General features: G+C 40.0%; 1 protein-coding gene across 1 annotated transcript in view; it reads right to left on the reverse strand.

Moving 5' to 3' along the window:
- SEMA3D (sema domain, immunoglobulin domain (Ig), short basic domain, secreted, (semaphorin) 3D) overlaps positions 1–23,830 on the reverse strand; it is a 140,021-nt gene that overhangs the window by 61,524 nt on the left and 54,667 nt on the right. Inside the window, exons 3-6 of the mRNA XM_010580948.1 lie at positions 21,267–21,427; positions 8,331–8,393; positions 6,482–6,601; positions 2,265–2,358 (exon numbers count right to left, since the gene is read on the reverse strand). Of these exons, the coding sequence (XP_010579250.1) occupies positions 2,265–2,358; positions 6,482–6,601; positions 8,331–8,393; positions 21,267–21,427 (438 nt within the window). The remainder of the gene's footprint in view (positions 1–2,264; positions 2,359–6,481; positions 6,602–8,330; positions 8,394–21,266; positions 21,428–23,830) is intronic.

Raw genomic sequence — 23,830 nt, forward strand, 5'->3', positions numbered from 1 at the left:
CATGTTCATAAAAAATAATCATATAAAAAGCTGTATCATACATAAAAATCCCCTTCCAGGAGTTCCTTCTCCAGGTTTTCTGACACTCTGGGTAGAACCATTTCACAAGACCTTTTAGAGAGGAGTCCTTTGTTGGGAGTGAATGCAGAATAAATACCATTCAACATAGACGTTTGTGTTTTCATTTGCAAAAGATGTAAATGCACTTAAAAAAATAAGATCAAGGGGAAAAGAAAAAAAGCCAAAACCACAACCACGATCCACAAGTACTCTATCTGGCAAAAAAGATCCATCAGCTTTCTTTTTATCTCATTATTATTGTTACTTATGTATTGTTTCCATGACAGTATTGGAAAGCACATCTTTCAGACAGCATGTCACCTTTGTAAAGAAACAATAGTGCATTCTGAAAGGTATTTGTCATAATGAGGAATGGGCAGGGTAATTGGTGTTTGCTAACTGACAGGCACTCAGTGATCGATAAATCTGAAGGGCTAACAGAAATTCTCCATCCTTGCTTAGGCTCTGCTGACAAGGCGTTTTCAGCACTTCTCCTGGCTTTTGGTATCTCTCATTCCAAGTTCCAGTTATGTCCAGAACAGTTTTGGTGAGTGATAATTTGTAATAGAAGATGGATAATGAGCAGGTGAATTTTCAGTCAAAAAGACTAGCTTTTCAAATTTAGCTGTGGAATTTACTTGGGGAAAAATGCTGCGTAGCATTCAAAGAGAGATTACGTATTTCTACAAAGAATGAAAATTACTCAGTTCTGTTAGCCTACATACATGAGTGAAAAAATAATGAAATATGATTTAGCTCATATATGTATAACTGATTAGAAAGTGCTTTCTGAAGGATACAAGTAATCTTAATCACCATTTTGCAGATAAATAAAACTAGACAGAGAGAAGTGACATGCCAAAGGTTACTCCTCTCATCAGTGACATAGACGGGAACTGAGCTCCCCTGAATCCCAGGGCAGTACCTCATCCATGAGCTGTACTGCTCTCCTGGTACTTTGGGAATAAAGCAATCATCAAAAGATAGGCCAAGAACGCATTCTCTGGTCAGGCCTGTAAAGCTTTACAGTGCTCTTGTACCTTGTTGCAAAGCACTTGTCACCAGGCATAATCAGAGAGAACGGATACTAGAATACCCTGATCATTAATTTTATCTAGCCTGAAAATTCTTATGTACCAAAGTTCATGTTTTAGTTAGCTAAAAAATGGCAGCTTCTTCATTTCGCAAGATTTAATAGAGCAGTCAAAGCACTAGAGTGCTACTGAAATTAGCCAACGCTATAATAAATCATGGAGTTCTATTGCATTAAAAAAAAAAGTAAAAAAAAAAGAAAAAAGTTAAAGTTTCTAGAATCGCATTTTAAAAATAGACTTCACGGTCATTAAACAGTACTAGGGGTCCCTGAGAAGAATAAGCACTGGCTTTAATCTATTGTTTTTAATAAAGGAAGTCCTGCCCCATCTGTTGGGTCAGAATCACAAATCATCTATCTTATTATCTGAGAATAAAGACTGAACATTACTCATATTCTTTTTATAACACAGAGTGACTGATACTTCAAAGCATTGTCACCACTGCTCTTTGGCTGTAAATGAAAACGTCATGGTGCTTCACCCTTATCTTGCATTCATATGTTTGACGGACAAGTTAAATGAAAATTGTCCAAAGCTATGAACCAAACCATGACAAAAGTAGCTCTTATAGTGATTTGAAATCCCGAGGTCAAGCTGACATTCCTCGGCACCAAATGTCAGACCACACAGCACTGCGATGCACGCAGCAGGCAGATTGCACTATCTTGTTCCTAGGATCCAGCTTCAGAAGTGGCTACTCGAGTAAATAGAAACCTCAAAAATGTATTTATGGAAATAGTGGATGTCAGCAGACTTCAAAGGGCAGTACATATTGATAATTGCAGAAAGAGGCCCAGAAGCGCTTGAAACGTTGTCTGGCTGTGTGGGTTTTTTGTTGTCTTCTTAAAGGAGCAATGACGGGCGAGGATGACACCGCTCCTGCTCGACTTCTCAGCCGCTCAGATGTCTCTGTTGGTGTTGCTGCATTTCCAGCTCTTTGGTGGCTGCAGACTGAAGGCTCCCCCAGCTCCGAGAGCACAAACCACCGTCGGAAACACAACTAAGGCCAGAGGGACTCCAGCAATGACATCTGCTGAGCCCCTCACCCCGGGCTCGCCTACAAAGCCATCGCACGTCCGAGAGCAGCACCCGGCTCTGGTCGGTCCTTACCTGCCATCACTGAAGCAAACGGCTGCTGAGGATCGAAAGGGCATTTCAACCTGCCAGACTCCAAGTTCTGAGTATCCAGCCGGAATACCGTTTCCTGAGAATAAACACATATTCATTAACCTGGCGTGGCTGCAGAGAAAAACTCAGACGAACTGTTCTGCTACCAGCCAAAGTGAAGGTGTGGTAGATCAGGCAGCTATCATCTCAGCATTGGTGTTTACGGTCCGTGTCTCTGTTTTATATCTGGATTTTTTTCACTCATTGTTTTAAAGTAACCTGTTCACTCCACAGTGAAACACAAATCTTATAAAAATACAATTATTTTCAGAATAAAAAAGATGTATTGTTCATTTCTGCTCAAATTAAAAGCTGGATTGTACTTAAAAGGCACTGGCTTCTATTTGAGAAAGTGCTGATAGACTGTGTTGCAACAGGAGACCCAGAAAGGATTCTGGCTGACTCTTAAATTTCTCCAGGGACTGCTGAATAACGTTTGCAGCAGACACAGTTCAGCCCCTTTTAAATGAAAGCAGCATATGCTCTCTCCTGTTATTTTTAACAAGGCTAATGATACAAGAGATATCCGAATAGATCCTTCCTTGTAGTTCCCAAATACAGTGTGATTAATTCCTGGGTCTCGGAACAAGGGCATAGAGGAAGATAAAGAAAAGAAATTATTTAAAAACTATTCCTGATGTTTTCAGTGGACAACCAACAACTCAGTTGTTGTAAGCTTCAATCTGAGGTTTTATTAGAGTTTTGAATTGCCAACAAGGATGTTTCTACTTGTTCTTTTTCATTAGTATCCTAAAGGCACGCTTAACCTGAAATTCATAGTGAGTCCTTCTGAAGGCAAACCAATTGCTCAGATTAGTACAGTGAAGCCTTTGCAGGTACAGAGACTGGATTTTCAGAATTCTGCTGCTTTTAGAGAAGGGAGATTGCCTACAGAAGTGCTGTTAACACACGCTCCTACCTACAGTGATATATAAAATCCCAGCAGTGTTCAGGAATCAAATCACTGTGGGTTTAATTTCCATTGTAGAGACATAACTTTTGCAGCTAGTTTAAAAAAAATCAAAACACCTCTATGATCTAAACAATTACTTAAAAAAGGGTGAAGTGATTTTAATTCTTTGTTTCTATACCTCTGCCTTGCAAGAGGACTGAAGAGTACAAATGACAGTTAAGTATGCTCAAAGATGGCCACATAGGATCAGACTTCACAACACATTGATTCAATTCACCCTTAATGTACATCAGATTATAAATGACAAAACCTTTCTATTTCATTGAGGTGTCTCCTAAACTCTCTAGGCTCAGAAGGCAAAAGCCCAGGATATTGAATAATTAAGCTCCTTAAGAGAAAGAAAATCAATTCCAATTTATGAACATAAATTCCATTTCCTCCAGCAATTCTACCTGATACAAAGCAGAATTTAACCGTCAAACAACAGCCCCTGTTGTCTTCCCAAATCTGTGGGATATCAGATAAGGTAAACCAAATTCTCAGGCTACTGAGGTGGATCAGAGCACAGCAAGGACAAAACTAAATTAAAAATTAAGCAATTTCTTTTGCTGACAATGCTACGGTAACGGCCCATCCTCCTTTCTTCTACGATGTGCAGCCCTGAGCTGCTGGGAGGACCCTTGCTGTATCACATGCAAAAACGCTGGCTGCAAGTCCCGCAGGACTCAAGGGACCGAGGGCTTCATAGATCAACATCAAATATTTCAGACTTCCCCCAGACAAACTAATGGACGCTACCAGGCATTCACACAGAATTAACCTCCTGCTTTCACTTCAGACAAAGCTTTCAAAGAAAAGAGCATCCCTTGGAGAGCTGTGGCTAACAGCACCGACCGGGCCAAGCCTCTTCTTCACCGGCCAAGAGAAGTTTTGGCAGTCACTTCAGCAATAGCAAGACGAGGACTTTAATCCCCTTTAATTGTGTGATCCCGTAGGGGATTTGTACGGCTTCAAAAGCAGCGTCTGCTGTGGGTTTGAGTCACCTGATCCACGCTGTTTTCCTCTCTGTTTTCCCAGCCCTGGCACTGGCCAGCAGACCACTGGGCAGCTCCACCGGCACCTTTCAAAGGTCAGCAGAGCACTGCCTGGTTGCACAGCCTCCGGGAGGGTAGCTCGGGCCCTGGATCTCCCAAGCATCCCACAGCTTCCTGTAGAGGTTACTAATTACCAACCACCCATCATCCATTCTTATAACTCAGAGATAAAAAAAAAAAAAAGAAAGAAAGAAAAAGAAAGGGGGCGGAGGGAAAAAGACTAAAAGAACAGCTCTGCAATAAAAGTGCTCCGAATGACCACGCAGAACTCCTGGCGTCGGTTCCTGCAATGAGGAGATATTTTCAGCTGCCTGTCAAATTCACATCAATGGGTGCACCCTCAGCACCCTCCTGCCCTCTCACAGTTCTCTGGAGAGGTAGTGCAAGGACGGCGGCTGTAGGGTGTTTGGGGTCCAAGAAGGAAAGGGAAAATAGGCGTGATGCCATTCAGAGCTGTTAACTTAGTAGGAGGCTGTAGAAGAGATGCACCATCGGAAGAGGCATGAGTAGTGCTGAACACCACGCAACCTACCACTGCAGCTGAGTGCCCAGGAGGAATGCAGGAGAGGCAGGACTGGGAGACAGTGAGGGGATTAGGAAATACAATACGGGGATTCTTCTTCCCTTTCCTCTCATAAGGTAATTGGTCACATCTAACTGAGACAGACCCCTTGTCTAGACTGGCTGCCAGACTGAACACTCAGACCAAATCCATAATTTCATAATGGCTGATGAAAAGCACCTTCTCAAATGAAGTTGTTAAAGGTGCGATGGTAGAGTGAATCAGGCATCTTGCTAACGACCCAGAGGTAAACCAGAGCCTTGCTTATACTCTTGCTGAGAGCCGTTCTGTTCAATTCAGCTGTGTATTTGATCATTCAGGCTAAGGAATCAGCATGATACAAGGGATCTAAAATTTCAGTTGTTTCAACTGGAATATTTAAAGGAGCGAAGCAAAGAAGCCTACAAAATTATTTCATTATAAGCCCAATTATACAGCATATACAAAACAATACCAGGAGCATTAATGGCTTATTAGGGAAAGAACACCACTGTGCAGATTTCAGGCAGCTTCAGTTTTCTCTAACATAGGCAGCCCCTCTGGCCTGGTCAACCAACCTACAGACTCTGTGGAATACGATGATGGGTCTCAGCCTGGGTAGGCATTAATAACTTTTTTCTTTTTTTTTCCTTTTTTTTTTCTGTGAGCATCTGCCCTTGATTCCATATGTCAGAATAACTCCAATGTGTACATATTTCAGGTTATCGCTTTTAATAACATATCATTAGACCTCATTTCTTATATTCTAGATTTCACCGAGACCCAAAGAAAAGCGCAAGCTATTTCTATAGCAGCATAGGAAGCCTGCACCACAGGCAAGTAGCCAGACAGGTCACATCTCAACACTGTCTGAGAACAGAGCCAGTGTTATAAATATAGCCAAGGTGTTATACATATAGGAGTTAAAAAGAGACTTGTGTACTAAGTGGCTGCTTGACACAACACCAAAATCCTTCTGTTGTGGGGGTTAGGTCTCAAACATTTACCACTTAGGATAGAGATTTCTTTAGCACCAGCAAATGAAGACCAATCAGCTGCTAACTTCCCTTCAGGAATATGCCACTAGTGATGGAAGACACCCAACATCTACTTCGCAACAGGGCTGCAAGACATATGCAAAGTCCTGAGATGGAGTCCTTGGACTCAGGCTCAGACACCATTTACAAAGTCTGTATTACTCTCATGCGCAAGTACATTAAAAGATAGAACTAAGAGTGCCATCTTGAACTCTGCATGTGTGTGTGTGTACACAAGCAGAAAGTATGTGCAGAAATGACTTACTAGAAAGAAAGACATCTGGGTTAAATGTTCTTTTCACTTAGTTAATCATATGAAAGTGTCATTCTGAAGAACTTTGTGTATTAAGACTTACTGAGGAAAGGGCTTTGTTCAAAAGCAATATGTACTTATCAAATGTGAGAACAAGAGTTCCTGTCTGACCTGCAAAATCCACCATTTACCCTGTTATTTATGCAAGCTGCTGTCAGTTCATTTTTTACACACTCGCATGGTATTTTCCAATCTATGATGAATGCTAAACAAGATGAGGGTTATTCCTTGACATGTCAGAGTAGTGAGGAGATTAAATTACCTCTTTGTGCGTTCCAAGTTCAATGTATCCACAGAGAGGGTGAAATGCTCCCGTGCCACAGACATAAACATGGGTTCGGTTGTAGGGCTGAAGAACCCTGATAAAATTGGCACATTCCGTCTATTGGGAAAAGAAGGAGAAAGGTTAATTTTCATGTTTATTCTTCTCTTTCACATTATACATTGTCCTAGGTTATAGCCGTAGTATTGGTGTATTTAAACTCAGAACTACTGTAGCAGAGACTGTTTACTAAATAGTTCAAAGTTGTGACGGCTAAAATTTTGCAGTGGCTATCGGCTAGGCAGTTCATCAATCAGACCTGCAAGCCTAACTCTGCTATAACACTCGCAGCCATGAGAAGCTGTGTGGTTACGGCACAGTTTGGAGGATATCTGCTCAGCCTGTGTTGTAGCAAACAAGCCCAGTCAACAACTGGGCAGAGGTCGGCGAGCCACTGGGTGAGTCTGGCTATCAATCCTCCTGCCTTTCCTCCCAATTCAGGGTTCTGCGCAAGCTTTAACACCAAAGATTGCATGACAGAAATCATTGTGGTGGACTGAAGGGCTTCAGCATACTTCCAAGGGTATGTTTTGTGTAGGAGTGAACTTTCTTTGCGCCAACCGCATCCTACTGGTCATTTTTGTATGGGCATTTCTGAGTCCTGAGGGATGCTCGGGTCGCTCCTGGCTCTAGCTGGGCTTGCTCCTTGCTGGTAAGGAGCACAAGTGGGTGCTGCACGCTGCAAGGGTGCTACATGGGGCAGTAGGAAAGGCTTGCTGCAGCCTTCCCCCAAATTAAATAAATACATATACATATACCAAGGTGATTAGGAGGGAATACCACAAGAGCTATTCATACATTCAAGCTACCGCCCTACACCTAAGTGGGAGGCAAGCTGCAGATACAATGTAGGAAGCAAAAAGGAGATATTTATGATTTATGTCCAAAACAAATATTCCCCTCTCTGGTCCCTTTCCTTTTGTCTTAGTGTAGAAATAGATCAGCACAAATCCTCCATATAGACCAGTATCAGCATTTTCCCAGTGCTCAGCAGAGGTGTTGTTTAGTTTTTGTCTGCTGTAAAGATAAGGGTAGCAATAAGTTAGGATAAAAAGTTGAAATTCCTCAGGCAGAGAGCTGAGAGAGTGTTTTGAGCTGGAGTCCACCTTGGTAACAGACAAGCTGGATAGAAACCACAAGATTTGTGGAGAGAAAAGGAAGAAATTTTATTATACAGCCGGGATTTATAGCGGGCTCTAGACACATGATGTAATCTGTGCTATGCAAAAGAGATATGAAAGTTTTATTGTATATATGAATGCACCTTAAACACACTTCCTAAAGAGACTTCCTAAAGAAGATTTGTGGTTCCAGGGAAAAGCTAATGAGTCTGAGATTTTGTTTTAACCTTAACTGCAGCTGTCTGCAAATTAAGTTAATTTGTACTCTGCTCTGCTACTCTGTTTCGTTAATGAATTATAATGAAGTTACAGTCAGGATATTCCCAAGAAAAAAGAAGCAGTTTGATGGGAAAGAAAGGATTTCAGGTCAGTATTGCCTGCGATACATTTCAGAGGAAAATCCATTTGTCTCTCAACTGCATTTCTTACATACAATGATGGCTTAGCATGCCTGCTGCTTGCAATATTGAATATTTTTTCTTGAAGCATTAACATTTAAAGAAAAATAATAGAAATGTACCTTTTTTTTCAAATGAAGAAAAAACACATTTCATTAGTTCAGGAAAAAAAGTGTAACAACAGCTTACTAACCCATTTTGTGCATTTAGAAACAAATACACAGGTATGCAACATTCTTGCAATAATAAAAAAATATGAACTATACTTACATGGGCGTCTTTCCCTGCTAATTTGCACAATTCTACCTTTTCTTTTGCTGCAGGCCAGTAAATCTGTAACATAGTTAAAATAAGACAAAGATTATGAATATTATAAATTGTCCTGTGACTGTAGTTTAACTATTTCCTTGAATGAACAGTTAAAACAGATGTATGCATGTTGAAGGAATTTGCATGCAAATTGAAATGAACATGACTTCAAATACAGGGTTCCATTACAAAAAGCGAAGAGGCTTTAAATCAAAACCTGTTCTTTGTTCCTTTCTTCATTGGCTATATGTCCTTTTTAAAGGTACTTAGACGATCTGGCTAGCACACCTTGTCACCATTAGGAATTGTGTGTTTTTCTCAAAGATATTATGGGCCAAATCATCTTGAAACCAAACTGACTGCAAAACAAGGCAAATGACATTTGTGATGAATTTGGCCCAGTGAACTTGGCAAAGCTGTTATAAAGAATGCTTAGCTGTTACTGCCAATTTTCAAATGAAAAGAAGTTTTGTTCAAAAAACTAAAGGTAGCTTAAGGGAAAATTGTAGAATAAAAAGTACATTTGACAGAAATCAATAGTGCACGGTTTAAAAATGTCACCCATCAACACTAATTGAGTTTACTGAGAAAATGACATAGAAGTTTAGAGGAGAATCATGTACCTTAGATAATTGGTAGCATATATTATTACTGTTTCTCTTTCTCCCTTCATCTGCACTGCAGAATTCTATAAACTAGGTTTTGGTGTAGATGGAGCCAGATGACAAATTACTATCAGTTACTGTCACCCCAATTACATTAGTGAAGAAATATCAATGAACAACAGCTCAGGTTCTGGCTCACTGATTTCAATTAAACAATAAAAATTGGACATTTTTTGAGTGTATGTTTGATTATATTAAATTCAAAATAGAAGCAAAATATAAAGTCTTCCAGAATCACCATGCTAAACATGGATCTTTTTTTGGTATTATTTTGTCAAGACAAAGTTATAACCATTTCTCATGACTAATAATAAGAACAAGAACAAATCACACTAAATTTTTGAGCAAATATTGGTTAGGAAATTGCCTCAAGTCCCAGGAACCAGTATGCAGATTACTAGTAGTCACAGATACTTTAGAGTAATGTTGAGTCTCAAATCACACCTTTTATAAAATCTTAAATAGTGAAATGTATAGGAATAAAGAATTATTATACTATGCATTAGGAAAAAAAATCATCATCAAGGAAGGATGCACAACTCAACCACATGCAAGAGGAGTTAACCGCTGTAATATTCCCTTTCTCTCACCCAGCTTTTGGCACCTTGTAGGATGTGGCTTGCCACATACACAGGCTCAGTCCCACATTGGTAAGGAAGGCAAAAGAGTGCCCTGTGTCAAATAGCTTTACCACTGTCCAAAATCTACAGTCAGTGTTCCTCCCAATCTGGAAACAGTCTTTTTATTTCACTTATTCCTCTTCTACTCCCAGTGAAAATGGATGTTTTTGCTTTCCACAAGGAAATTAATTTCCTCTCAAGTGCATTTACAATTACCTTTCTGATTAGAAGCTCTTAGTAAAGATAATGTATTTTATGTTACTTAAACCTTGACCTTTTACAGCTATACTTACTTAAAGTCAGAGATAAGGCAGTATAACAACATCTCCACACTGGAGCACGAATTTACTTTCCCGGAGCATTTTCTCAGAATGATGTCGTGATGGCATCCAGGTACAGAAACACAGTCTGAAACCAGCCGTGCCAGTGTGTCTGGATTACACAGCGTACAATGCCAGAAAGTACAAAGGAAGGTATTGGGAACATTGCAAAGCCATTGGGAAGAGCTGAAGGTAGCACCAGTGAACTCCTCCGGTCTCTGCCTGGGCAGGGTGGGATGAGTCTCGCTTGCAGCACTGGTCTGGCTCAAGTACTACTGGGTTAAAGAGGAGAGCTGAGGCTTAAGAGGTGCCGGTGAAGAAAAGCTGATGAAAAGGAACAGCTGGAGGACTACAAGGTCATGGATGTCCAAATACATTTGGCCAAGATGACTTAAGCTGAGATCTGATCTTCAGTTCTTTTGTACATAAACTGTATGCCCAATTCTGCCCAAGATCCCTGTATCACTAACAGAGAAGGCTAGAGGTCTTTGAGGGTTTTTGGAGATTTTTGGCCAAAGTTTAGTTATCCAATTAGGTAGACAAAATGTCCCTCTGTAGGCTTTTGAAAACGCCCAGCTCTCCTTGCCAACTACACAGAAGAACCAGACCCCAGCTTTGGGAGGCCCAGTTGCATTTGAAGATATCTACTTGAAGGCATCACATAAATTAATAGATTAGACTCTACACTCAATTCTTCTACAGATTCCTTCATGGGAAATAGCGTTTGTCGTACAAGGCTGAGATATACACACCCCCTTTTCTATGATAATTGACCACAGTCAGTTCTCATAAAAAAATCAATTGTTTTACTTTCTGGCTACTCAACAGCCTCAGTATTTAGCATTACACAAGGCCACATTAGACAATGAAAAGTGAAGCTAAGTAATCCAACTTTAAAATCAATTTGCAATTATATATGGGGGAGTTAAAGTGATATTTATTTGCTTTCCATAAAAGAAATGAGAGTTTCCCAGAAACTGTCAGTTCTAAATTGTAATAGGTCAAGAAAATTGCATAATAAATAATGAGCCAATGTGCTGAGCATAAACTTAATTTTTTATTAGATCACATGGTGTGTAACAGTACCGTAGGTCTGGTTTCCTCAAACACTGAGACACAAATAACTTTACGCATGTAAAATAGTCTCACTGAATTTTCACATGCATAAGCTTGTTTACATGCATCTGTGTTGACTTTTCTGTAGGGGGTGAAATTAAGTCTTGGCATTACATTTTATTCAGACAAGTTACTTAGTTTCACAATATGCAAAAAGTAAAAATAGATGCTCCAGTAGTTTCTTTTATATTTGAAATCTTTGAGCTTGTAGATGGTTTGATGCTTTGAAATTGGTCATTTTGTTTCAGATTTTTTTTCAGTTCACATGCTGAATTTACAATGGTGATATCTTATTTAACAAAGTATTTCCTAAATTCCTCAAAAAGTAAAACCTCAAAGAAAGAGAAAAAACCAAACCCCAAACAACCGTACAATATGTAATAATAGTGACAACACTGACATGTAAAATTATAATTATTTCATGTTACAAACAACACAAATTACATATATAATATATTTCAGGGTTGCATCTGTATCTGAAATGTCTGGAGACACCTTAGAATAGCTAGGTGGGGTTACTGAATTTAGGGGAAGAGTGTATCTAATTGAAATACATGAACTATATACTTAAACAGGATTATTTTCTTCTTTTAATCTTCAGTTTATTTTTCTTGCAAAATATCTCTATCAAAATTCCAAAGGTCAGCTACTGTCATGATTTCCTGATTTTATCTTCTATAGCCCAATAAAAAAAACCCCTTACCATTCCTTTTAAATCATTCTACAAATATTTTCTTAAATTTAGCAACAGGAAAGAAATTAAAATCTCCTAATAAATGCAAGTTAGTAAGTTCAATGCTAGCAGAGTGAAAGAAAACCTCCCAGGAGTACAAAATTGAGTAGTACATAAGTGTAGAACAGATAAGGTATCACTTTAAAGGGTAGCTGGAAATTGATTTCTGATTAAAACAAAACATTAAAAACCACAAAGGTCCTTTTCAGATCAGTACCAGAGTTATTTCTAAAAGTAACATTTTTCCTTCCTCCAAACATGCAGTTTTACTATAAGAAAAGAATGAGAAGGGAAAAGTGACTTTAAAAAAAAAAAAAGTTTACATGCAGAAATTGATACATGGTTGCTATATATATCATTATATGTACATAGAAATAATAGCTGGACTCACTTCTAAGAGTTTCATTTCAGCTGCCATCTGTCATGAATTAACAATACCGGTTACAAGCGAGTATTTTCCCCACTTTACGTATCTATCTTCCCCTATCCAATTTTGTTCCTAGGCTAACACTTAGACTATAAATCCTTAGGGGAAGTGATGCCTCAAGGATAAAACAGTGAACTCCAATTCCAAAGAAAGAGTTGTATGAAATTACAGCTTTTCCAAGAATTATTTCTAATGAACGTACTAAATCTGGGATGATGCAGGGCTTTACCAAAAGAGTGGAAAATACTATATATTGTCACAATACAAAAGGAGAGGAATACAAGATATCTAAGCAAATTACAGGCCTCTTGTTCTTATTTTATCTGTTTGTAAGGCTTCAGAACAAATTTTTAGTTATGGAAAGAACAACTTAAGTTTCCAATGAAAATGGAGTAAGGCACAAAAGACAATATAAGTTGGTAAAGAGCTGTTATTCCACCCTAATATTGCACTTTTCTTTAATAACATAGCTGAATTGCATACTATGTTAATGTGGTAGAGTTCCTCTTCATCAGGGCTCCAATTAAGTATTTCATAAGTTGCCACATGGAAATTTATTAGCTCAGCTGACAAAAATAGGTATTATTACAAGAAAAAATGGTCTGATGAGTAAAGAACTTACATTAGAAAGTTACTCATGGAGTTCCTCAAGCAACAGTGTCAGAGCTCATCCTATTTCCTATACCCCTCCGTAGCCTTGGCAAAAACCCAGCACTCTGCAACGAGTGCAGATGGCACAAAGTTGGGAAGCATCGCTAGTACAAATGAAGACTGATAATATTGTGCAGGAAGAATCAAAGGGCTAAGAAGACCAGAATTATAAACAGTCAGAGGTAATGGGTATCAACTGGTCATAAATAAACATAGATTGTAGATTTAAAAAAAAGAAATCTGAAAGAGCAGAGTAACAAGGTTCTGGTCTATAGCAACGATGTTGCTAAAGAAGTGGCATGAAGTATCCCACAAGGCCCCTTACGGCAGATTTGGACCAGGTTATGGATGGAATAACCGCGACATGAGGTAGTTGCTGGTGATAGCAGGGAGTGAGGCCAATCGACCAGCATGACTCCTTCCAGCTCCACGGCCCCAAGATAGTCACGCTCACGCCGGCAGCAGCACTTGAGTGTCCCATTGAGTGTCCCATTTCATCAGCCCTGGGAGTTTCATTAGAGCCTCTCACGTGCTTGACGCTGCCCACGTGCTTCTCTATCAGCACAGTCTCTGGTACGAGAAACCCCAAAGTGGTTTATTAGTGGTACATGTAGCACCAGCAGGATGTGTCCGTATCTGGAGGGAAGGACATCAGCTGATCAGCATGTCTTGTAACACTCACTCACTGAATCTGAGCCCTGTGAAGAAAGGGATTGCTTCCTTCCTATTTCAAAGGAATAAGAGGTGGTCGAAGCACTTTGAGGAAAATACACGGATTTTAAACAGCTGCTTGATGCAGCAAGAGAAAGCCTGGTTTCTTCCCTTGTTTTATTCTATGTTCTAGATATTCATTATATTGATGCTTGAGGGAAGGCATGCAATAAAATTACAGCTTCCTGGGCATCAAAATGTCTCATTAAGGCTTTGTGAATCATGTAGACCATAAGCCAGAAGCTGAAGCTCATTGGTATAAGTGAATTCCCCATATGACAGTCCCAACAGCAGCTTCCAAAGAACAAAGCCATACTGAGCTGTAAACCCATTGTGACACTGGCATATGCAATATACTCCCCCTGAGAAACTCTCCTCCATGAGAAACTACTCCCCTGCATGAAAAAAAAAAAAAGGATTCATGATTTAGCCCAATATGACCATAAAGCGGGTACAGTAAAGAGGGCAACATGATCCAAAACCACTAAGTAAACCAGGAGACAGTCTAATCCCAGTTTTGCTATTGCCCTACTATATGTGACAGTCAGATCTCAATTTTCGCACCAGTAAAATGACAATAATGCGACTTGCTTTTTTTTTCCTTTTTTTTTCTGAAGAACTTAGTAATTCATAGCTGAAAAATGAAAAGCAAAGAAAAGCAGCAAGGTCAAGGAGCACTGAGATACAATAGTGATCCAGTAAGACTGTCACACTGCTGCATAAGACACTATCATAAATGTCATACCCCAATACCATAAGACTGGGTGTTCACGGATTGCTTCCTGAGAACTAGGACATTTGTCACTTCTGTATACTGACCCCAGGTCACTTCACTGGAAATTACTGTAAGCACTAGAAATTTATTGAATTTCCCAACAAACACTGGAAAGAATTTAATGCTTTTTTAGTATTATTTTGCTAAAAACAAAGAGTATTTTAATTAATGGGAAAATGAGCTGATTTTAGCATACCATGCATGTATACCAGTTGCTTTCTAAATACCTCACATCTGTTGCATTCGTGTGTGTGGTATGGGAAGTCCACAACTTGGGGAACTGAACAGATTGTTCTCATACACAAATCCTAAGAGGAAGATTACACTAAGCAGTTCTTGTAACTGACTCCCACTGTACTTGCTGTACTCTGGAATTCAATATTCTAAAGTCATCAGCAACCAAAGGAAGTTAATACATCTAAGTTCCTTATCTGAATTTCTTCCTGTATTTGAAACCTAACCAGGCTGTCTTTAGAGTTAGTTTTTTCACCTAGCTTTCTTTTTAACAATTTTATCAAGGTTTAGCTAACTCTCAGAAATACGTAGAGATCCCTAAAAGCCAGGAATGTATTCTTAGATCTCTTTGATACCTGCCACAGACCTTCCTTCTTCCAACGGGAATTCCTACACCTGATACACTAATTCCCATACCTGAAATATACAGCCAGGGAGATATCTGCCTGGAATTTCCAACTCCAATTATTTCACAGTAGCATAAAATTGGATCTCTGAAAGGTATAATTTGATATGGCACGGGGAGGGGGGCAGAAAGAGGATATGAGGATCTATTCAGAGTGATTTACAGCGCTGCTGGAAGTGCCAGTGTCAGTGTATGGCATTCTTTATTGTCCCAGTGCTGTCAAACTGAGTAAAATGCACTGGAAGTCAGAGGGAAATAACAGTTGTGTATTTGGATGACACATTCACAGACTTTTGGTAGCTTAAATTTGGCAGGTGGTTGTTAGAGTGAAGTCTCTTATTAGAACCAAATGGGCTTTTCATATTGCATCTGTCTGAGATGAAGCAAGATCTCCACATGCCACAGTTCTCCTCTTAAACTGTGATCCACTCTCCAGCACAACTTAAGAAGTAGCCAATGCTTTCAGTACTTAAGGGTTTTCCGAAAAGTGCATTTTCATGTGTATGTTACAAGCATATGTGAAAGCTTAAGGAAAATGGACCAGATGCTGATTTCATTTACACTGGATTAAATCTTGAAAGGCTTCAGTTCTTTTACACTTCATTTTCCACAGTGCAACCACAGCAGATTCTGACTACCGTCTGTTTCTCCTAAAAGGAAACCATACACCAGGATTTTTAGGGTAAATGGCATTGCTCCTGACATGTTTATCGCTTCAGACTGAAAGCAAATCCCACCTTTGAAAAAGTCAAAGCCCAATATGAGCAAATGTTTTCAGAGAGCAGGATACCGGTGATTCTTTACACCTAAACATATGGGTAAAATATAAAAATGACAGCGGATGTTTATAGAAACATAATTTATGGCAACAATGCAAAAGGAAATAACAGAGACACTCTCTTCCACCTAGGATTGCTGTCATTCTGGTTACATACTGCTTTCTTCACGTCTTGCCCCTGTCTGTTGTTTTGTGTCTGTAAACACTGTTGAAAAACTTCCGCCTTGTCTACACAGGTGCCTAAATTTAAGTCTGTCAAACGATTTTATAGACTCCAAAAGGTTTTCAGAGGTTCAAAACAAGAGTTAAATAGCTCAATGATAAGAGCCCTCCGAGGCCAAGCAAGCACAGTTATCCCTCCTGTCTCTGGAAGTCCCTAACCTGAAGCACCATTACAGCTTCTTCTTACACTCGTCTTTCAGTGCCCACTGCTGACCGTCTTTAGGGACAGGACACTTAACTATATGGATACCCAGTAAAACCAGTCTTGTTTGATTGTAAATGATAGATAAGATGGTTTCTATTTCTATCAATTTTGGGAAGAAGGGAAATACTCTAAAATAGGTGGAAATGGGTATCTTATGAACTGCAACACCCAGAAAAGTTCCCTTTGTTCAAAAGCAGGGCCATTAGTATGCGTTTACTCCTGGGAACTAATTCCCCATGTGCGGAGGGTCAAACCATGCCCATGTCAAATCTCAGCCTCATCTCAATGAGTTTCTTAGAACTTTTTCTTCTCACAGAGATTGAGAAAGAACCAACGTGATCCCAGATGGACTCATGACCATCTTCTTCCAGTTCCACTGGGCTTATTCTAAAATTTCCCAGTCCTCATGCCCCCACTTTCAGCACTTTAGATATCTCCAGTGGTTTCCACGTGACTCTTTGGCCTTCAGTGGTGTTTGCTGGCAAGCCTTTTTCTTCTGACAGGTCAAGAAAGCTTCACCCTCAGACAGTCTACAGCTTTTGCTGACAGGCAGAAAGCTAAATTCCTTGGAGTTATAGAATAAGCAGCACATAGCTGTTTAGAAAGGACCAGTCTCGGTATTACTGTGTTTCAAGGCTGCAATTAACATCTCAGACTCTGTATGTATTCCTGAGGCTCTGGCTTCAGGGCAAGAACCGCAGCATCCCTTCAGTACTGGCTAAATTCCCACTGGGTTCATTGCTAATTGAGACCATGCTTATATAGACTGACAGAAGGATTCCCAGGGCAATGAAGGTAAAATTCAGCTCCTATATCTCGAGGGGGCTGTTTTACATAAATATGCATACGTATTTGTGTATATGTTCCCCTTCCTGCAGAGCTGGGTGGGTCACACTGAAGATATTGCACAATGATAATAGTGCTGACATATAACCCTGCTTGGACTGTTGGTAAGCACTGGAGTTTAGAAAGGTGCAGAATTTCTTCACAGCTATTTCATAAGCACTTACCCAGCTGATACATATCTATGCATATGTATTTTTTACTGTGAAATACAGATAAAAATCAATACAAGAGGGCATTAAAGGATAAGTCACAAGACAGCTGCACCTGGTAATGCCAAAAAATAGTGGCAACTACAAACTAAGGATGCTCCGAGCAACGATAATTTGTGACCCTGTGCCAATACACACTGGGGCAGATGAAAACAACTTGTTCCAAAGCTGCTATTGGGGATCTGACATGTTTATCTATTTGGCCCACATGTGGCTGTGTCTTCTAGCACTGACAGCTCCTGCAGGTTGGCAGCTTTTCAAAAGCTTGTCAGCCCTTGATAGCATTCCTATTCCTGCAGAGATGGGTGGGTCGCGCTGCGGATTACACAGTGATAATAGTGCTGACATATAACCCCGCTTGCACTGTTAGCAAGCACAGGACTTACAGAAAGGTGCACCATTTCTTTGCAGCTATTTCCTAAGTGTTTACCCAGCTGACAACATTTTGTATTTAGTACTGGTTTAGTTTAAAGAGTAAAATAACAAAGGCTTCAGGCAAACTCACAAGAAAATTCTATGTACCAATGTAAACTTTCCAGCAGGCTCCCAGAGCTTACGAGTCCTATAGAATTTTTTCTCCAGCTTTCCAGCCTCTCGTGCTATTGCTCACGTTTGTGCGCTTGTTTTACACTGCACTTCTACTGGTTATGGCATAGTTGTCTTCAGATTTATTGTCCATATTTGCAACGTCCTGATAAATGTAGGTTGTTGCTCTCTTCTGCTTTCTTTTGCTGAACATCTTTATTTTATTCATAGGAAGGAACCACAAATCTTCCAGTTTACAAATAGGTTGCAATACTTGTCAGGCATTTAAGGATTTTTCAGGAAAAGACTATGGCACTCGGTAATGCTGTTCCTGCGATAGGAGCTAGAGGCTTATATTCAGGACAGTTTCACAGAAATTATATCCCTGCTACAGAAAGACGAATACCCTTCGCTAAGCTTTAGATATTTGTAGAGTGCAACCTTTTTAGCTTTCTGCATTTGTCTTTCATTCTGGAGGACTCTTCTATTATGCTATGGTACTTACTGTTGTTTTATAATAAGGTTTGCAAGCACTGGAGACTGGATGGGCTTGTTCAAGCTGCTAGCTTGTATAGGAAGTTTTCAACAAATTACACAATAAATTGAATAAAGAATACAATGATTTAAGAAACTGGAACTCCAGAAGAACTATTGATTTATTTCATCAGGAAAAAATATACCAGGAAATAAAGCCATAACTTAATATATGTAAGTTAAATTAACTAATTTAGGTAAATAATTAGGTTGTAAAAAGGAAGTTATTACATTATATACAAGTATGCATTAGAGAAGGGAGCAGGATACAATGCTTTGGATGTTTCTTTGAAAGACTATTCCAGAAATGTCTTAATATAGAGCATCAGACTCTACAATATAATCTTGCCAAGTAATTATATCCACAGATGAGGATTTTCTGAGAGTAACTTGTTGGGGACCCTGACATGGCTTTTTGAGGGATCAGCAGTTCCTAATGTAACAACATCTGAAATTGAGAGCTTTTTTAAAGTAATTTGAATCTACCCAGCATACAGTGTTCTTCAGTTCATGTTCAGTTTTGTCTTAAAGAAAGAAAACCCCAAACAATGCACAATCTTGCATTCTAGTTTCAAAGCTCTTACACCTTTCTCATCCCCTCAACTTGCTGTCTTTTAACCCTCCTTCCTCAAAGTCATTAATAAACACATCACAGGCAGAAAATTAATATTCTAATCAATTATTTCTCATTTTAGTGGTTGTGTATAAGCAGATTTTTTTTTTCCCCCAGACGACTCCTACTCCAGAGGAGTACAAAGGACACACTTCAGCCCCTTGTAGTCCCAACATGTGTGGTTTCCTCACACCAGGAAAGCCTGGAAGCGAGCCGCCTGGCCTGGAGCCAACCCAAACCACGGTCAGTCTAAACACAGCGCCGGCAAACGCTACTTTCTGACACTTCGCTGCTACTGGAGAGTATCCTTTAGCATTGGAACCCCGTCAGTGACTGAGATTTACACACAGCCTCTCGTGCAACTTCCTTCACCTCATCTCTTCCCTCCCCAAACAAGTTTCTGCCAGCCCAGCACAGAGGAACCAGAGAAATGCTTGTGTGATATCATCTCATGTTACCTGGGCATTTACCTCAGAGGGTTAAGTTTACAAAGCTGCTGAATGCCCACGGAGTTCTTGGAAATCAACACACCACAATGCTTTGCAGAGCTTTTCAGTCAGTTGTAGCTATTTAAATATACTTTTCCTCAGTGTTTTGTCTGAAAAGTTAAAGAAGACCTGAATGGTTAAACTAAGAAGTAGAAGTATTTGAACCTGCAGACAATCACTTCTTTAGTCTGGACATGCAAATGGTTATGAATTTTATTCCCTTCTTTCAGGTTACCACAGATATGTAGGCATACGTTCTCTATTGAGCTTACCAAATGCAAATGTTCATTCCAGTATGAAGTGAGCCTTTGCTCTACAATATCTGCATTAAATGGCACTGTCTGATTGCACACTAATTCTCCTGGCTCAATCTGTCTTCTGCTCTTGGAAAACACAACATCCATAACAATCAGTGGTGGTTTGGCTAAAGGGAAAATGTTCCCAGCTTGGACAGGGGGGAGGACCACGCAGGGTGCTACCACCTCCAGAAGGCTCTGAACTAATCAAGCCCCGCTGAACGTAATGGGAGGTGACAGCACCCAGCATGTCTCTCAGGAGGTAAACAGCATCCCACAGAAACAGAAATCTGCTTTTCACACAAACAAAATTTGTTTTCTACAGAAAGCCTATGCTGGAAATCGATCTGTAGTCTGAAAATCTGCAATATGAATAATGCTGTTATTAATGCAATATCCTGAGGAGGTGCTGGCTTTTTGAGTAAACTACTGAGATGGCAGACCTCAGTTAAGTGTTTGATAAAGCATCCCAGGGAAGAAATTTCCTGAAACATTCAGAATCTGAGTTTTAAAGCAACTGGCATACAGAGCATTGCAGAAGTCAGAATTAGAAATAAGATATTCGGCCTCGTCCTACATCTCTTTTATACAATGACAGTAAGTTGCGCTCAAACATGTGGGGCAAAATAGTCTCCTGTTACACCTGCTAAGCCCCCGCGCTGCAGTTGTATTAATTCAGGGTCAGTTACCTCCTCAGAGCTGACAGCAGAACATAGTAATTTTAAACATCCTCCTGGTGCTTAAAGAAAATATCAAACACAGCTGAGAATTTAAATTTTCTTCAGTAAGTAGCATATCTGGAACAAGCAGGAAAGCAGTTTTCACGTGTGTTCCTATGCAAGCATCTGGTTTTCACATGTAGCAGTCAATTGTGCTTACAAAAGCTCATCGTGTCTGCTAGAAATACCGAAGGCTAAATTGCCATCTTACTATCTGGACTTAACATATTGTCACAGGGCATGGGCAAGGGAGTACAGGAGATCCCAGTGGAAGCTTCTCCTATCCCTAGTAATTCTAGATATTAATACAAATGTTAATATTAAAATTGCCACTAACATTTTAACTGTAATTTAAACCATCCCAAATGCCTCTGCTCTGTTTAATAGCACAGTAATGTAATCCCAGTGATGTCAGGAAGCAAGAAAAGGGCTATCTTCAGGTATCTTCATTCAAATGCTTTTATTTGTGGAGGGTGACCATGACCAGAGAAATTAAGAAGCAAACACTCTGAGCTGCATTTTTGCCTATTTGCTGATATTTTTATATTACTTTCATGCACTGCAGGGCTCCTCCAGGTAGTTGACCTCTTGCAGGACATCAGTCTCACAGGACCTCCTATGCCATGAGGAATTTAATTTATTAAAGATAATCTGTATAACTATAGAAGGCGAGATTATCAAATTCTGGTACACAACATTGCATAATGAATCTGCCTGTTACCCGGTGAAATAATAATAAAAAAAAAAAGACAATAACAAACAAAATTGAACTTATGAGATGAACTCTTTGGAAAATAAACTGACCTTTTTTACATTTTTGTTTAAATCAACCAAGTTGAGTAGGAAGATGTGGTCTTTAGCCCCGATTAGCAGCCGGCCCCTCTCCTCATCTAGCAGCAGGGTTCGAAAATCAAGCCCCTCTGTTGAACCCAGGAATGGGATGCAGCTGTTTGAAAGCAGCAAGTCTGTGGGAAAACGAAGAAAATCTTTATAATCAAAATGTTTACATATGACTCATTGGTGTCTTTTATAAATATATGCAACCAGCATGGAGTATGCCAGTGAGATAACTGCAGTCTTAGAGCATGCCTTTCCAGGGTCATAATACAGTTCCTGTTAACCTTGGTTTTCTTTGGGGTTTTTTACTTCCAAATTGGGTAATATTTACTTTCAAAAAACATTTTTCTGTATGAAACTTTCTTAGTAAATTATGTCTATGACATAAAAGAATCACATTCTTCAATTGAAATTAGAAACAAGAAAAGACACATCTTTGCAAATTATGTGCTATACCTTTCCTTTGTTGTAAGAAAACTAATGGATGTTTATATCATCATACTCATGGATACACATGATCAAAGATCACTTTCTCACTATATTTGGTAGTCTACATACAAAGCAGCAAAGAAGGTCAATGCCAGCAAAGAACAGCTAGGAGCAGGAAACAGTGGTAAGATGTGGCAGGTATCATGGACTCATAGAATGGTTTGAGTTGGAAGGAACCTTCAAAGATCATCTAGTCCACCCCCGCTGCCATGGGCAGGGACACCTTCCACTAGACCAGGTTGCTCAACCCCATCCAACCTGGCCTTGAACACTGCAGGGATGGGGCATCCACAGCTTCTCTGGGCAACCTGTGCCAGCACCTCACCACCCTCACAGTGAAGAACTTCTTCCTTACTTCTAATTTAAATCTGCCCTCTTTCAGTTTAAAGCCATTACCCCTTGTCCTATCACAACATGCCCTTGTAAAAAGTCCCTCTCTGGCTTTCTTGTAGGCCCCCTTTAGGTACTGGCAGGCTGCTATAAGGTCTCCCTGTAGCCTTCTCTTCTCCAGGCTGAACAACCCCAACTCTCTCAGCCTGTCCTCATAGGAGAGGTGCTCCAACCCTCTCACAATTTTCATGGTCCTCCTGTGGACCCTCTCTAACAGGTCCATGTCTTTCTTGTACTGAGGACCCCAGAGCTGGACACAGTACTGCACGGGGGGTCTCACGAGAGCAGAGCCCAGGGGCAGAATCACCACCCTTGACCTGCTGGCCATGCTTCTTTTGGTGCAGCCCAGGATATGGTTGGCTTTCTGGGCTGCAAGCATACATTGCTTGCTCATACCCATTTTTTCAGCTACCAGTATCCCAAGTCCTCCTCTACAGGGTGGCTCTCAATTCATTCATCACCCAGTCTATACTGATATTGAGGATTGTCCCATTCCAGGTGCAGGACCTTGCACTTGGCCTTGTTGTACTTCACATGGTTCGCATGGGCCTATTCCTCCAGCCTGTCAAGGGTCCTTCAAAGATCATTTTAGTCCAACTAGATGAGGTATGGCATTCCTTCCCTTAAGTGTATCAACTGCACCACTCAGCTTGGTGTCATCCACAAACTTGGTGAGGCTGCGCTCAATGCCACTATGTCATTGATGAAGATATTAAACAGCATTGGTCCCAGTATGGATCCTTGAGGGACACCACTCATTACTGATTTCCACCTGGACATTAAGCTGTATATATGGTTGAGAAGAACTGGAAGGACATAACATCCATAATGGGTATAGAAAGTCTGATATAAGGTTTGGTTTGTCCACTGTCTAATATTAAGATCTGGTGGCATTATAGAGAATTGCTACAATTAAATGTTCAACTACTATCATTTCAATTGAGAATTGAGATCTGAATCAACAACCATCGAGAAGAGGTATATCCCTAGGGCACACTATTGAAATGAAGGCAATATGGAAGCATATTAAGGGGAGCATCCAGTAGCAACATCTCTAAGATCTTGAGGTCTTTACTTTCCTTACAGAGGTGGCAATGGGTGGCTGTTCCTACATCCTTGCCCCCTCTGCAGAGGAAGTTTTCCTTATTAAAAGCACAAATTTGACACTTAAGTTTTACTGTGATTTAATAGTGCCTTCCAATCTCTTTCAAAAGGTATTTAAGAAAAACAGGTTTCTCTATGAATCTAATGAAAGAATCTACACTTCTCCTGTAAAAATCTAAAAGGCTGTAAGGTAAAAAATCGGTGACCTTTTGATTAATGAAGGTTCTGTGGATGTAATTCTGCATGAGGACACAAACAATGTGTAGAAAAGAGCACAACAAGAGTTTAGTCTTGTTGGGCAGTCATTAATTTGGGGAGAATGAAAATAAACATTTGAATCAGTTCCTCCCCAAGCAAGCTCTCCAAGCTAAACTATTCAAAAATCTTTGGACAGAAAAGCAAATCCTGTATTTATCGGAACATAAAATTAAGGGTATTTCCACCTTTCAGGCACTGGATGGACAATGTATCCATCCTGCTAGGGAGGCTGGACTTAGAGCACAAGTTATTTACACTTCCTGATCATGATGAAAAGCATGGCCAGTGTT

Source organism: Haliaeetus leucocephalus, unplaced genomic scaffold (assembly GCF_000737465.1).
Source record: "Haliaeetus leucocephalus isolate CR32 unplaced genomic scaffold, Haliaeetus_leucocephalus-4.0 Scaffold751, whole genome shotgun sequence".
NCBI lineage: Eukaryota > Metazoa > Chordata > Aves > Accipitriformes > Accipitridae > Haliaeetus > Haliaeetus leucocephalus.